Below are 15,511 nucleotides of genomic sequence, written 5' to 3'. Positions count from 1 at the left end.
CTTGATGGGCCGAATGGCCTCCTTCTGCACTGTAAATTCTATGTATATCACATGTTTACTGGAAGGGGCTACTGGAATGGGGGGGGGGGGGTTGTCCTCAGTGTGGCAAATTAGGGATGGTTTACACCAACACCTGGTAGTTGGGGGTGGTGTGGTTTGAGAGAGTCAATGGTGTCCTTAGTCCTCCTGGGAAAGGAGCCTGCAGATAAGGAAGACATAATATGGGGGTGGTGGGGCACACACACTCATTATTGTGCGCACAGCCTCTAGATGGGGTGGAAAAGGTTTACTTAGAACATGGGCATTTCACAGTGGGCTGGGGGTCAGAATAATCATATACATGGTAATGGGAATCAGTATTAGTGGGGAAGGCTGGAGTGCAACAGGATGTTCTACATACACATTCTTAAGGCTCGAGGTAAACGGAGGTGCATGGACAGTAAGGGAGGGTCGAACTTGGTCCTGAAGTACAGGTGTTGCAGTACTGTCTGACTTCACAAAAGTGCAGGCTGCAAGAGACTGCGCCCATGTGGCTATACAAGCTCGCTGGCTGCAGCCACTGTTTATAAACCAAAAGTGCTACCATTCCATCAACATGCAAATAATGTCTCACAATTCTAAGAACATCCTGTATGTGTGTCCATGTTATGCTGGGAACTGCCATGACTCCTCCATCCTCAGTCACTTCTAGGTGCCCAAGGTTTTAGAGGGATCAGAACTTCTTCAGGGATAGCTGTTCAAACACTGGCTGATGACTCCATGCATTGCCCTCAAACTTATGCTGAGGAAAGGTACAATGCCACTCACAGCTCTGCATGCTCCCTTATGGAGCAGACCAAAGAGCTTCTGAAGATGTGCTTTAGATGCCTGGACCCCTAATGTAGCTCTCTGAAATATGCAGAGATGGTTTGTTGCATGATTGCAGTGTACTGTGCCCCTCACAATCTGGCTATGCAAAGAGGGGAGCTCTTGCCAGAGGGTGAACTGGAGGAGCATTGAAAAATAAAGTGAACGCAATTCAGGTGAACCCACCTCCCATCAATTGAGTCAGCAACACCTGCTGCCTTGGGAAAGCGAACAGCATAATCAAAGGTCATGCCCACCCTGGTTATTCTCTCTTCCATCAGGCAGAAGATACAAAAGCTTGAGAACATGAAATGAAAATCGCTTATTGTCACGAGTAGGCTTCAATGAAGTTACTGTGAAAAGCCCCTAGTCGCCACATTCCGGCGCCTGTCCGGGGAGGCTGGTACGGGAATCGAACCGTGCTGCTGGCCTGCTTGGTGTGCTTTAAATGCCAGTGATTTAGCCAAGTGAGCTAAACCAGAACATGCACCAATAGATTCAAAATCAGCTTCTTCCCTGTTGTTACCAGTCTCCTGAATGGCCCTCTTATGAACTGAACTAATCTTTCTACACATGTTCTCTACAATTGTAGTACTATGTTCTGTATGCTTCACCAAATGTCTGTGTCTCTTTATTTACATTATGCATCTATCGTATGTCCAATGTTTTTCATGTATGGAACAATCTGTCTGGACTGTACACTGAACACTACTTTTCACTGTACCTCAGTACACGTGACAATAAATCCAAATCATTAGGAGACCCACGGGCAACTGTGGGATAGCATGAGCACGCTCATGTCATGGAGGGGGGAAGACATGGGAAACGTGCTAGTGATACTTCAATAGCTGACAGATTTCAGGAGGAGCAAAGTCAGGTAGGTCATCTGGAAATATCGCCTCTAGCCCTCCAAGCCATTTTCTGTTATCTTGGGGGATAGCCAAACCATCACTGACAGGTCAAGTCCTGCATTTACATAAAACTCATGACTCACTAAGGTTTGATCTTAGCTTTGGTCATCGGTGACCTGCTAATGCACTCCCTCTGTCAACTTAAAAGTCCACCTAGGAACAATAGCAATATCAGGCAAGGCTCGACTCTTTCCACACCATCTATTGATGCAGACCAGCCTGGGGATTGTATCCCAAAATGCATGTCTTGAGTTCCTACATGAATAGTCAGGAGACCTAAATGCAGTGACTGTATCATTACTGATGAGCTGCCCTCAACCATTGCTGTCCCTAGAGGATGAAGGCTTTGAACTTTTCCCATCGTACACTTCTAATAAAGTTTTAAATACATCTCCCTGACACCACGCAATGGTCCAGACACTAGTTGCACTGAGGTCGACATCACAGGAATGTTCATCGTACAGTGGGACACAATTATTGTGTGAGAGGAAGGCTAAATCTTGCGATGAGGATTTCAAAGTACAAAATCAAAATCCCATCAGTTGACCAGAACATTCACATCCAATGAATGTGCAATTTATTAACAACAATCGTACACCCATGAACCACAAGTAACATCAACATTTTAAAAACTTGCCTAAAACTGACTGCTACACTTGGGTGCAGCCCAACATCTGCAGCAGAGGTGGAGGCAGCCTGTTACATCCTACGTCTGTGATGACTACAAAGGCAGAATTTCCAGTTCTAAAAACGTAAACCTTTGGGGCCGAATTGCATTATAGAAGTATCCCTATACCTCTGTCAGCAACAACAAAAATGATGTACTTCCTCTGATTCTTATTATTCGGTTAAGAAGTTAGATTCTCCAGCATTATTCGAGAAATGGTTAACTGCCAATCATTGGGCTAGGCTAGCTGTAGAATTCTCCCCCATGTAAGTTTCTCTCCCACCCCGAAAAAAAAGTCTGACAAGGTCAAGCCAAACCATTATATTTTCAATGACCACCTAACTTTGATTAATGAAGGAACACAAGGTGGGAGGACTGGCAATGGGTAGTAGATCAGGCAATAAAAGTAGAGATTACAAATTGGGCAGCAAAACTATAGGGACTTTAATAGCCATGAGGCAGAGAATTGAATAAATTGAGATAGATGGAGGTTAGCAATGAATTAGCGGTGGTTGCAAACTTCTATAGAATGGGCAAAGGAGTTTTTCTAGGATTCTTGTGTATGGTGGAGTTCAGGAGGCCACTGAGTGTGGTAGAGTTCTAGGTTGGAGGTGGAAATGGGTAGCTTTTGTGATGAATGGAACATGGGGTTTGAAGCTTAATGCAATCAGGATACAAAGGTTGTGCAGCTTGAGTGAGCCAAATAAAAATAAATAACCTTTATTGTCACAAGTAGGCTGACATTAACACTTCAATGAAGTTACTGTGAAAAGCCCCTAGTCGCCACATTCCGGCGCCTGTTCGGGTACAGAGGGAGAATTCAGAACTCTCAGCTGGTACGGGAATTGAACCCGTGCTGCTGGCCATGTTCTGCATCACAAACCAGCTGTCTAGCCCACTGAGCTAAACCAGCCCAGCTGAAGGTAGATCAAATAATAGTTAAGATGCAGTGCTTCTGGACAGGAGAGTTTCAAATTTGCATATAAAATTTAAAACATGTAAATCATTACCCTGAGTCGCTTGCGTGTTAATTTTCTATTTCAGATACTGACTGAGCTACATGTTGCTAGCATGTTACCGTTTGCATTTCATTAACACTCTAAATAACAAAAAAGGAAATTCGTCCTCCAAAATAAAAATTTATTAATTTTGTAACAAGAACATTGTACTTCATACAACAGTGCATTACTTCACATTAAGCAACTTAGCACACTTGCAATAAAAAAAGTTGTACAGTGGAACATCCCATAATGCAAAATAGCATACAGTGACAATCTAACATGAAGTGTGGGACCAGTGACAGAAACTTCAAAATTGTCAAGTGGACTGATTAAGCCTCACAAGGTTAAGTCATGAAGTGAAAACTACAGCCTGCACAACAGAGTCTGTGGAACAAAATTAATTGTCAAGCGTTTCTTCTTAATCCATTCTAAATGTTTTGTTCAGCTTTATTTGAAGGCACGGTCATGACTTGTACCAAAACAAATATTCTGCACTACGATAAGTCTTGAAAGGTTGTGCCATAAGGCTGAAGAAAATGTACTAGATATTAAAAAGCGACGTCTGTGGTGCTCGTACTACTGTATTACAAAACAAAGACTTAAAAATGAAGTTGTATCCATACAGCACATGCAGTCACATAATTTACATTTTTGTTTGAACAAACAATGGTGTAAAAATCAGTTTCACAAGTAGGAACCAAATGTGAAACTGAATGCCAAGGCAATAGACGGCACACACAGCATGTAGGGTACAGCTATAAGTTAAGAAAATGTACAGCTCAAATATTCACAATGTAAACAATATAACCACATTTTAAAAAGACCACATATAATTGCTTCATATAAAAATGCCCTTTAAAAATTGAACTGCAGTGGTTTGAAAAAGAAATTCCAATAGCAGGCTCCAGACTCATGACATCTGTATTCAAACTCTGAGCAATGTACTGTCTGATCCTTTTAGCAGATACTTTCACATCATGTTCCAGACAAAATTCATTTGGTTATCAGTCTAACATCCTCCTTTAATTTACAATGGAAGCCATAATTAGACAAAACTGGATATACAGCAGTAATAGGAGCTTGTAGAGATTGCAGTTTTAAAAAACGTCAGTACAAATTGTGAACATCCTGCTTACCTTGCTGCGCTTTTGAAAGCAGTGATTAATTGCATGACTTCAGGTTAGGAGGACAGGACAGGTAGGAACCTTGATCAGGAATTTTGAAAACCAAACACATTTCAACAACAGCCCAGCAGTCTAAATGATTGTGCAAACCCATCCCAACTGGCTGCATGTGCTTCAGGTTGCTGTGACTTGAGTTGGGTTCAGTACTGAGATGAGGCACTAGATGAAATGCGATTGCCAGCAAGATAGAGTGACAAGTAAATTGTATCATCAAACTGCTCTGCTGGAAGAGTCACCTGATCATAAAAACTGTACATGTGACAGTGGTTAAAGGCACACAGCCTTCACCCACTCTCCGAGTTGGGAGGAACTGGCAGCAATGTACTCACTGAAAGGGAACATGAACATTTTGCATATCCAAAAAAGCATGCAATGTAGATTTCCAAAAAGACGAACGTGGCTCTCTCAGACAGAGAGAGCAAATGATGCTAATTATAGCTGGAACTCAAAATTCCAATCGTTTTGCTCTTTTATCATGATTTAAATTTCATTTCTAATGAATGTGTTTTAGACATCACAGCTTTTTTCACAATTATTTCTCAAAGTAATTGAGATTGGTTCAATCTATTATAATGATGTTTCTGCGCATTGTTTTATGCCAGTTACATAGCATTTTAATTAATTAAACAGATACACATATCCAGAATATCCCAGTTAAACCCAAGAGCACATTAATAATGACTACTTAAAATGGAATTAGCAGTTCTGTCGAAGTTCTGTGTTTGTTGTTTAAAATGAGATAAACAATTTAATGTATGGAATATGAGCAGGGCTTACAGCTTTTATTACACAAGTATTATTGTGCAATTTTAAGAGGTGGTACAGAACATCAACAAGACTAGATGAGAATGCAGGAAAACAATCGTATTTGCAAACTTTATGTACATGGGAGAAAATCATTATTACAAAGATACGACCAATATTCTCAACTTATTTTCCACTAGTATCCAGTATAACGTCTAGCATTGCAGTATTATCAGATGGAGTAATATTAAATCATTCCTAGCAGTACAAGGGCTTATTGATCCAAGGAAAATGCCGACGTTCCTACTGGTGTAACCAAATTGAAGTAAAAATGGATGGCATATTGCAATTAAAATAATTCCAGTTTAAAATAGGAATTGTTGGCCTTATCAAAGTGTACGCCCAGACGGGGTGGGGTTCAGTGGAGAATGTTGAGTATTATACATGTAGCAGGAGTGAAGATAGTGAATTTAGATTCACCTCTTTAACAAAATACAAACCAGAGATTTATAAAACTAAAAAAAAATCACTTCTTTTTAAAGGAGAAATCACATTCAAAAGTGATTTCCTCTTAAGGTTGGTTACACAGGATGAATTTTTGTCCTTCCAATGGGACCAACAGATGGCACTTTAGGGGTAGAATACACAAAACAAGATAAAGAAAAGGCAGAGAACAGTTATTACAAGGATTCCCCTTTAAGCTGCTGTGGAAGGTCTTATCAAAAGCTCACTGCAGTGTTCAAGTAATAATTCACATTAACCCTGAATGTCGACCACCTTAAAAGGAACACACAAACTAACACAAAAACAATTTGTAAACCCATTTCATAGTGATGGAAAATGAGGGGAGTTCAGCATATCAAAAATATTGCAGCTAACTGTATCTGTATAGCCCTGCAAAGAGAGCTGATCTCAATTTTACCTTAAGCAAGCTTGGGGATGATTAAGGGATAGTGCAATCTAGATTCTGATGTACATCGTGTTTCACTATACACATGGAATAATCTCCAAGGGCTCAAGAGCCATTTTTGTAAGACTACACAAGAGTAGTTTTGAGGGGGAAGAAAAGAGAAGCCCAGAATTGTACCAGTAAAGGTGGTGGTGCAATAAAATTATAATGGTCGGCATTTCCTGTCAGCAGGAGGATTAGATTAATGTACAATAGGAAAGAATAAGAAGCAAAAAAGTGACATCACACTTGTAAAGTAGTACAGACCTTATCACATGGAGCAGTTTTTCCCTGATTTCAATTAGAGGTATGTTAAACAACAGATTGGTTGATTTAACTGCAAGCGTGTTCAGTGTTAGCTGGTGTGCTCTTTTAAATAAGATCATGTAGTTAAAGGGTTTGGTTTCACACAATTTTAAGTCAAAACCAAGTACAGAAATAAAGTAAGCGAGGAGTCTAAGGTCTACATGCAGTCAAGAAAATAAAACCGACATTTAATATATAGAAAACAAATTGTAAAGTGCATGTTCCTTTGAAAAACACCTGCCTCTCATAGGGAAGCCTAGCTTTTGGGTTTAGGGTCACATGGTATTATATAAAGGATTGGTTGTGCGTTTTTTCTCAATTGCCGTTTTTAATCGCTTTAAAGGCTGATTTCTATGATGGTGTTGTCGGGGTGCTATAGCTGTCAGTGGGGTGGGATAGGGTGCGTCTGTGTCAGAAGGAGAGGAAGGCTTTATCTGTGGAAGATTCTCTTCTGTACTTGCCAGTGGATCCTCTTGGGTTGACTCAACTGCTTTGGCATATTGCATTAAAGGTTTCTCTACAGGCTTGCTTTGCACAATACTTTTTGATGCTTCAAGCTGCTCTGCAGAACACATTGTGAGTCGAGGATCTTGCTGGAGAATAGAGATAGAAATACATTTCTTTTTGCTGGGCTCATCTTCCACGGCACATTCAGTTCTGTACTCACTTGGACTTTGCATGGTCCGTGGTAGGTTATGGTTAGAGTCAGAAAATGCTTGGCAAGTCTCAGAACTATTCAAGCCTTTTCTAACTAAATCATCTCTTGAAAGTTCCTGGTAACCCAGTTTAGCAATAGATGCTGAACGTTTCATCTGTGATGGAGTTGTGAGGCCTGCCTGCCTTATCTTAGTTTCAATTTCCATTGATCGCTGATTACTAACTCCCAGGGTACTACTAAGATAATTTATGGTGTCACGGCTGGAGCCATGGCTAAGATCATGATTAAGATTTGAAAAATTTAACATCGCCTGCATTTCTCTGATACTTGCATCAAATCTGCTGAAACTCAACTCCAAATCCTCATGATTCAGCAGAGTAATGTAGCCACCTTCTGCTCTTTGCAAAGCTGTAGCTTTGGTGTCAGCTTCCTGAAGCCCCGAATTTTCCTTACCAAAGATCTCTGCATCAGTATCTGTACTCGACTCTGTGACACCTTTCAGGTGCAGTACATGTGTTTGACACTCCAAGTCTTTAATGGCAAACATTTTGCATCACTAACAAACAAAGCAATTTCATACTCCGAGAAGTAGTCAACCTCTTCTGATGGACTATTACATTTCAAGGTCTTTCCTTCAATTTCTTTGTTGTGGGTTTGAGCCAAACTTCCAACGTCCAATAATGGTAACAGTTGTGGCTGGCATGGAATATCGGTGTTTTTTATTTCTGCAGACTGGATGATGGCCTCATCTTCCTTTCCCAGAGATTCATCTTCAATGATGATCTTTTCATCCTCAATAATGATCTTTTCTTCTAGTGTCAAGGAAAGGGTAACACTGTCTTCTTGAGATGTTGGTGGTTTAAATACATGGGTGCATTCAATTATCTCAATTTTCTTTGGAAGCTGGGTATATGAATCCAGTTCTTCAGGGACTTCAGAAGAGTGGATGTTCCTATGTTCCTCAGTGCTCAAAGAGCCAGGTTCATCTTGTTCCATTTGCAGTCTTGATTCTAACGGATGCTCTATCACACATAACTGTGAGTCTAAGACTGGTTCTTGATTTTGAAATACATCAAGTTCAAATAACAAACATTCAGGAGAGACCGCCTCATTCTTGTTTGTTACCATAAATTCACCAGCTGTAGCTCCATCAATTTTGGAATTTTTACGGATTGGGACCACTACCAACGATTGATGCTCTTGCTCTTGTTTTAATCTTTCTTCAAACTCCTTAGTTGCACGTTTTACTGAGCCAGGACACCATTTTGGCACCTGTTCGTGACATACACTTCCATCCTGTGCAGACTCTTTAATGGTCAACTCCTGGTATTCCTCACAGCTCTTTGCTGTTAAATGCATCTGTTGACATGCATTGTCCTTGGCTTCAAACAAATCACTCACTTTTTTGGAATCGTTTTCTGCAACTGAAGAGTTGTTTGCAGAAAGGTTTTTTGCATTGCTACCGTATTCAGAAAGCCAATGGAAATCTGATGGTAGTTCATGAACTGTATTCCTCTTTGGTGTTTGGGTCTGGTTAGTGGCAATGCTTTCCATCTTGTTTTGGCACAAGCCTGAACTCTGGCTAGATTCTATTCCCGTCACTATTTCTTTCACAGAAATAACATTTAATGACTGAGATCTTGTTAAGGAAGACTTCTTGCTGCACGATTTTGAAATCAGATTTTCCTGCGGAAGAGAGAAATCAAAATGAGCACAACCATATATCTTTTATATAATCTCTGAATAAGTGTGCAAACACCACCCCAGAGAGGTAAGCACTTTTGATTATAAATACCAAGGGATAATTTTCAAAGAACTTTACACCCTTTACCACAAAATATACAATACTCAATTACATCAGGGGCTCCCAAACTAGGGTCCGGGGGAACATCCGGGGGGGGGGGGGGGGGGGGGGGGGCATTTGAAACATTTTGAAAAATGCTGCAGAGCTGTTGGGAAGAGATGGCCTCAGAAGGGAATGCAGAGCAGACACCAGATCGTGGGTGGGGAAGATCCACAGCAAGTTTCGAAAAGGGGGGCTGTCCAACAGACCTCGGAGCAAGATAAAAGAGGAGTGAGTGGGAGGGTAGTGTTTGTGAGGGGGGGGGGGGGAGAATGGATGAGTGTGAGTGTGATTGAGGAGTGAGAGAATGTCTCTTGAGAAAGGGGTTAAGTGTGTGGGAAGGGGTGGGTATGTGTATGTGTGAGGGAGAGAGTTTGTGTCCCATATGAGTATCAGCTTTCCAGCATCACTCCTCCCATTAAAAACAACAGACAAAGACTTAAATATTTTGAGTAAGAGAACTTTTTAATCATTACCAGATTACTCACTGTATTACTTCCAGGGGTTAATGTTTAAGGAGTCATGTAGCTGATAAATGTATTTGTGGTCATGTAGCTGATAAATGTATATGACATTGTGTTTCATCCTAATTCCTAATATAGGCATATATATAGCTAGAAAAGACCGGTTTACATTTTATTTCTGTGTTCGCACCTATTTCACAGCAAAAAGGGTCATTGACATTACTAAAATTTTGGGGTTCTCCGATGCACTTGGGAGGTCACCAGGGGTTCCATACTTAAAAAGTTTGGGGAACCCTAAATCACATGAATACTGATGAAATACAAAACACTTAAATAAAACATGTGTCCATCTTGAAACTGTAAATTCTCTTCCTCACTGCTCCACCCATTATGATAAAACCCTATCCCAAATGGAAGGAAAGCAGGACTCTTCCGACACAAGCACACTTCAGAGTTGAATTGATCAGTACTAAAACACACAAGATTAAGTTGTCATCAACAGGAACTAGTGAATTATCACATACGAAATATGTCTATTGTGGCCTTTTGTGTGCTCAAGGCAAGATATGCAAGTACTATCGTACAGAGCAGCTTTCTATAGTTGCCATCCAGGAGAAGCATCAAGCATTTTAAGGAGTACAGCTGGAAGACAGCCTTTAGCAAAACCTCTTCCAGGTTTATTTTTTCCAACATGGTCCAACTCAGAAAGCTGCTGCCAACTGCACCAATGTTTTATTTTTCATGACCTAAATTCTGACACTCTTAGAATTTACACCAGTGTTAACATGGGCCGTTTTATCCTCTGGGCTCATAAACAATAGGAGCTGGATTGCATATGACCTAAATTAATTTCACACAAGTGGCAGAGAAAGAGAGACTTGCAATTCATCAGACTGGGATGGATTCAAACCCCATTTTTAGAAAATAGAATGACAGGTCTTCAAGCCCAACATAGATTTGCAACGTATTAACCATACTGGAAAGAGAACCAAGTCAGAACAAAAATATAATGGAAAACAGATGCAATTTGAACAAAAATGATAATGCTTTAAGAACACAGTTCCTAGAAATTAAAAATATTAACATTTTTTGAAATAATTGGCATCTCAAGCTGAAATATTTTAAATGTATGGGACATTTTTACCTTATTAGATTTTGCATCATTATTCATACATTTGTCTCTTGCATGAGCCAAGTTATCCCATGAAATCTGTTCCTGACCATTTGCAATCTCTTGCTCTTTCTCAAGGGTTTCCTGTGCAGCCACTTTTATGGCACAGCACTTGCCTCCACCAAGCTCCTCAGTTTTTGTGTGTGATTGGGCTCGAGCTCCATTCTCCTGTGCAAGCTCAATGAATTTTTCCTCTGGCACTGAAGAAGTCAATTCGATCAGTACATTAAGCAAATCCAGGCAATCTAGTTTGGTGGTTGAAAACCTGTGAGAAACCGTTCCTGTGAAGTTTTATCATCTTCTAACAGGGGTGCAGTTTCAAGTAATGGCGCTGAACTGTTGTTCAAGTTCAAACTAACCTCTTTTTCTGATTCACCCACTTCTAAATCAGTCAACACCATGGAGATAATTCACGATGAAGAGAAAAGTCCATTTTGTGACGAGACTTCTTGTGGTTTGTTAGGGTGGCAGCCAAGGAGAGGAAGAGTATCTGAGCTGCAACCTGCAAACTCTTGGTGATACTACTGGAGGTCACTGACCGGGCATTGTTGCAGAAGATGTGTTGTTCTGCAAGTCATCGGGGTTGCAGCTTAAAGGCATTTCATTCTCTGCACGATTTCTAAAAGTTGTCTCATTTCATCCTCATGGGCTCCAGGTAAAATTGTATCTAGGACATCTGAGAATTGGGACTGAAATAGATGTTCAGTAAATGGATCAGTTGGCATTTCTGTAGTGGAAGTACTGTCCCTTCTGTTTAAGTCAACAGTAGATTTGTTAATACGTCACGGTGGATCAGAAAGGTCGCTTTCAGAGTGCGATCGCCATAGCTATTGTGCCGCTGGCTTGCTGTATTAAAAGAAAATAAAAGAGAAATAGTTTAAATAAAAGTGCTTATATCAAAGCAAAATATTCTCGGTATTATACAACAAGTGGTTATTTAGTTCCCAATCAGGGAGACATACCTCAAACATTCCACCCAAATTAGTTTCCAGGTGCAGTCAGTGTTATGCAGGCATAAGTATAGTGCTCACTTCTTTCCCTAGCTAGTTTAATCAACAGCCTTTCAAATGTCCCAAAACATTTAACCTACAATAATTCTTCGAAATTTCAAGACTCTTATTGCTTAAACACAGCTTCCATTTTGAATACTGATCCCTCAAATAGCAAAAAAAGTACCTACTGATTTATTCTTAGTAGGCTGAGGTAGGAATGCTCAGGATTACTAACAACTCTCTGAATAACAGGGACAGAGGGTCAGTTTAATTTTCATCATCACTAGTAAATGCGGTACTCCTCTAGATCATCCTCTAGACTATGCATTCAAATCTAAGGGGCTTGTGTTGACAATATCCTAATCCAGAATAAGGTGAGTCCAAGTCATTGAGTCAAGTTGACAATGGAGTAAAGGAAAATAGTTCCAAGAATCCAACATGTAAATAAATCCTGTTGGGTAGAATCATCTGCAGCAGCCAAACAGGGTGATCAGGTGCAGAGTTACAAAATCCATATATTTTTTCCCCTCCATAGAATCCTTACAGTGCAGAAAAGAGGCCATGTGGCCCATCGAGTCTGCACCGAGCCTCTAAAAGAGCACCCTGCTAGGCCCACTCCCCGCCCCATCCCCCTAACCCCACATAACCTGCATTTATCTGGACTATGGGAGGAAATCCCCACAGACATGGAAAAGTGCAAACTCCATACAGTCACATCAAGGCCAGAACTGAAACCAGATCCCTGGCGCAGTGAGGCAGCAGTGCTAACCACTGTGCCGCCCCTCTATTGCTCCTTATCATTCGTTTTCTATTTAGCCTGGAGACACCTTGGGATAGTCCCTGGTAACTGACAAGTGGGGTGAGTGATTGATAAAATAATACGAGGAAAACAAAACAAGCAACCCTAATCATTAGGATTATTTGCCAAAAGAAAAAATAATGGACTCTCCAGATCTATTTTTGGAGGAGATGCGAGAGCAATCTTTTGATTAGCTATTAAAAAAATTATAGATTTGGGCACAAAATTCTGCAAGATGAAAAGAGACTAGTTATCATACAAGCCTCATTAGAAGGCTAACATAATCCAAAGCATTTCTAACTCACTACTAAGCGTGGACTTCTTTACTGAATACCTGTTGATGCAAAGAAAATAAAGCAACCAGGTCATCCATATAAGTCCCGCATCTGTAGATGAAAGATGTACATAGATTATATTAACCCCAAAATGTACTGGTTTTTGGGTACACTTTATCTTGCTGCTTTTGAAAAGAATATCTAAGCAGTTACATAAATTAGACTACCTTCATGCGTAAACGTTCAAGCTATCAGTATTAATGTGGACAATGGGAAAACAAGAAAAATGACTGCTGCTACTGCTGGCAGTAGTTTAAAAAGGCAGCTAACAACATGGAGCCAGCAGCTTCCACCTCCCTTTCACAACAGTGTCCCAAACGCACTTTAGGAGCCCAAATTAAATAAGTTGTGCTCTCCTCTTTCTTTGCCAAGTCTGACTTGCTGTCATCCGCTGGGAAAAAAAGCAGCCAAGGATGTGCACACAAAGGACAGGATTATCCGGCACTTTCTGCCTGCGGGATCTCTTCCCACCCCCCTCTCTCTTCTTCTCCCCCCCCCCCCCCCCCCCCCCCCCCCCCAGGGTAGGCCTTCCGGCTGCTGGGCAGGCGAGTAATGCAAATAGCCATCTACTTTGGCAGTCTGACGGAACCAGAGAATTGTCCTGCCAGCAAATGGCAAGTCGTTTCCCCTGCCAGGAAACCCGCATGGTGGTGGTGGTAGTGGTGGGGGGGGGGGGGTGGGGGGGGGTTAACCCTGGCCAAAGTATTGGGCATGCTTTCCTGTATTTAATTCTAAGCACTGCTCCCTATTACTCCACGCACTCTCTTGTCTGTCATGGGCAAATTAATAGAGGGCAAGCGTTCAGAGGAGTGTATGACAGAAGTACTATAAGCAGACAATATCACAAAACTTTTAAATAAACAGACCTCGTGACGCTCCACTTAGGAACACTGAAATACTGTATAAATGGGCAACCATAAACAGAACAAACTGAGGCACAGGTATTTGACAAACATCAATCCAATATCACATCTCTTATATTTACACCTGTATTGCAGAGAACAATCGTCTAGGTTTATAAGTGACCACAGCAACCTTTTGATACTTGATTATCTCCAGTGTTTCATTACTGTGGCAGAATGTGAATTTCCGGATGCAACATTTCTGACTTTTAACAGAAGATACTGTAATTACATTCTAGTGTATACCAGCAAAGTATGTTAAGCAGGAGACGAAAAGCTTACAATCCTGCAGATATTGTTAAAAAAGTATCCACAGTTCCAAATAAGTTGCATCGAAAACCTAAATGATTAAAATTGTAACTTCCCAATCTAACATATTTGTTTAAACGTACTAAAGCCCTGTTCATTGAAGCGGTTGTATAAAAGCAGGTTGTTTGTATTAGTATCATCTTTCCTGTTATACAATAGTGACTATTTTGAGATATGGGAACACGTGAATTCAAGTACTCATCAGGGAACAAAGTTCAGTAGTTTGTAATCTAATATGTTAAACACAAGCTTTCCTGTGATGATGCAACATTAAAATTCTTCTGTAATGAAACATGGTTATACATAAATAAAAACATCTCGACAACAAACCAAAACAAACTTTTGGACGAGTCTCATGTAGTTAGAAAACCCAGCCAGAACTCAAATAATAAATGGAAGCAGTGGAAGTGCAAAATACAAAACTGTAATGAGAAATGGTAGCTCAGCAAGCAAGATGATTATTCTGATCCACGTCTAAAAACAATTAAGGTAATTTCTTCTTCCTTCTAAACTTGCGGCCAGCTTGATTCATGAAATAGAAACTGAATTCGAGTTAAAACCCCCTTCTATGCCCCTGTGCAAGCGGTAAAGCAATCTTCAGGCATCATGAATCAAACCACTTTACTATTCCATCTCTCCCCACCTCCAAAATGTCCATTTTAACACCTGAACTGCATTTTCAGCTACCTCCCTTTCTACCACTTGCTTGGTGTCCATTATTTGTTATCTCGTGGACTTTTCATGAGGTATTTTGGGATGTTCAGCATTTAAGTGTGTTGCTGAATTTTTAAAATTAATATCCCAAACAGACTGATATCAATTGAACCCATGTGATACATTTTCTAGGTGAGAAACATTTATTCACAGTTAAAATTAAACTTGGAGGGCAGCACGGTGGCGCAATGGTTAGTGCTGCTGCCTCACGGCGCCGAGGGCCCAGGTTCGATCCCGGCTCTGGGTCACTGTCCGTGTGGAGTTTGCACATTTTCCCCATGGGTTTGCGTGGGTTTCGACCCCACGACCCAAAGATGTGCAAGGTAGGTGGATTGGCCACGCTAAATTGCCCCTCGATTTGAAAAATGAATTGGGTACTCTAAAATTAAAAAAATATATAAACTTGGTTTCCTCAGCTTCTAATTAAATCTTCAAGCTTTTCTTTCATCCTATCACTCTTTTCCCTGTATTGTTTTTCCTTCAGTAAGAATAAATGAAATTCCCTGATTCTATGAGTGTTCAACCTACCAACTTTGGGCAAACGTTTAACACAGCCTGGGATATATTCAATGCCCAGTCACCACGGGTCTGTGGAAGAGAATGCCAAAGACGAATGACCCTTTGAGAGAAGAAAAATCCTCATCACCATCTTAAACAGGAAACGATTTATCTTTAAACTGGGCCCCCTTACTTCTAGATTCCCCCTCAGGAGGGAA

General features: G+C 40.7%; 1 protein-coding gene across 1 annotated transcript in view; it reads right to left on the bottom strand.

The window, feature by feature from the left end:
• Positions 1-3,543: 3,543 nt before the first annotated feature.
• Positions 3,544-15,511, bottom strand: part of ssh2a (slingshot protein phosphatase 2a) — an 84,104-nt gene continuing 72,136 nt past the window's right edge. Inside the window, 5 exon segments of the mRNA XM_038813103.1 lie at positions 3,544-7,771; positions 7,774-8,952; positions 10,718-10,936; positions 10,938-10,967; positions 11,338-11,571. Coding sequence (XP_038669031.1) covers positions 6,884-7,771; positions 7,774-8,952; positions 10,718-10,936; positions 10,938-10,967; positions 11,338-11,571 — 2,550 coding nt within the window. The 3' untranslated portion in view covers positions 3,544-6,883.

The sequence above is a fragment of the Scyliorhinus canicula genome, chromosome 12 (genome assembly GCF_902713615.1).
Source record: "Scyliorhinus canicula chromosome 12, sScyCan1.1, whole genome shotgun sequence".
Taxonomy (NCBI): domain Eukaryota; kingdom Metazoa; phylum Chordata; class Chondrichthyes; order Carcharhiniformes; family Scyliorhinidae; genus Scyliorhinus; species Scyliorhinus canicula.
The sequence above is the reverse complement of the archived record's forward strand: the minus strand, read 5'-3'. Positions and strand labels throughout refer to the sequence as shown.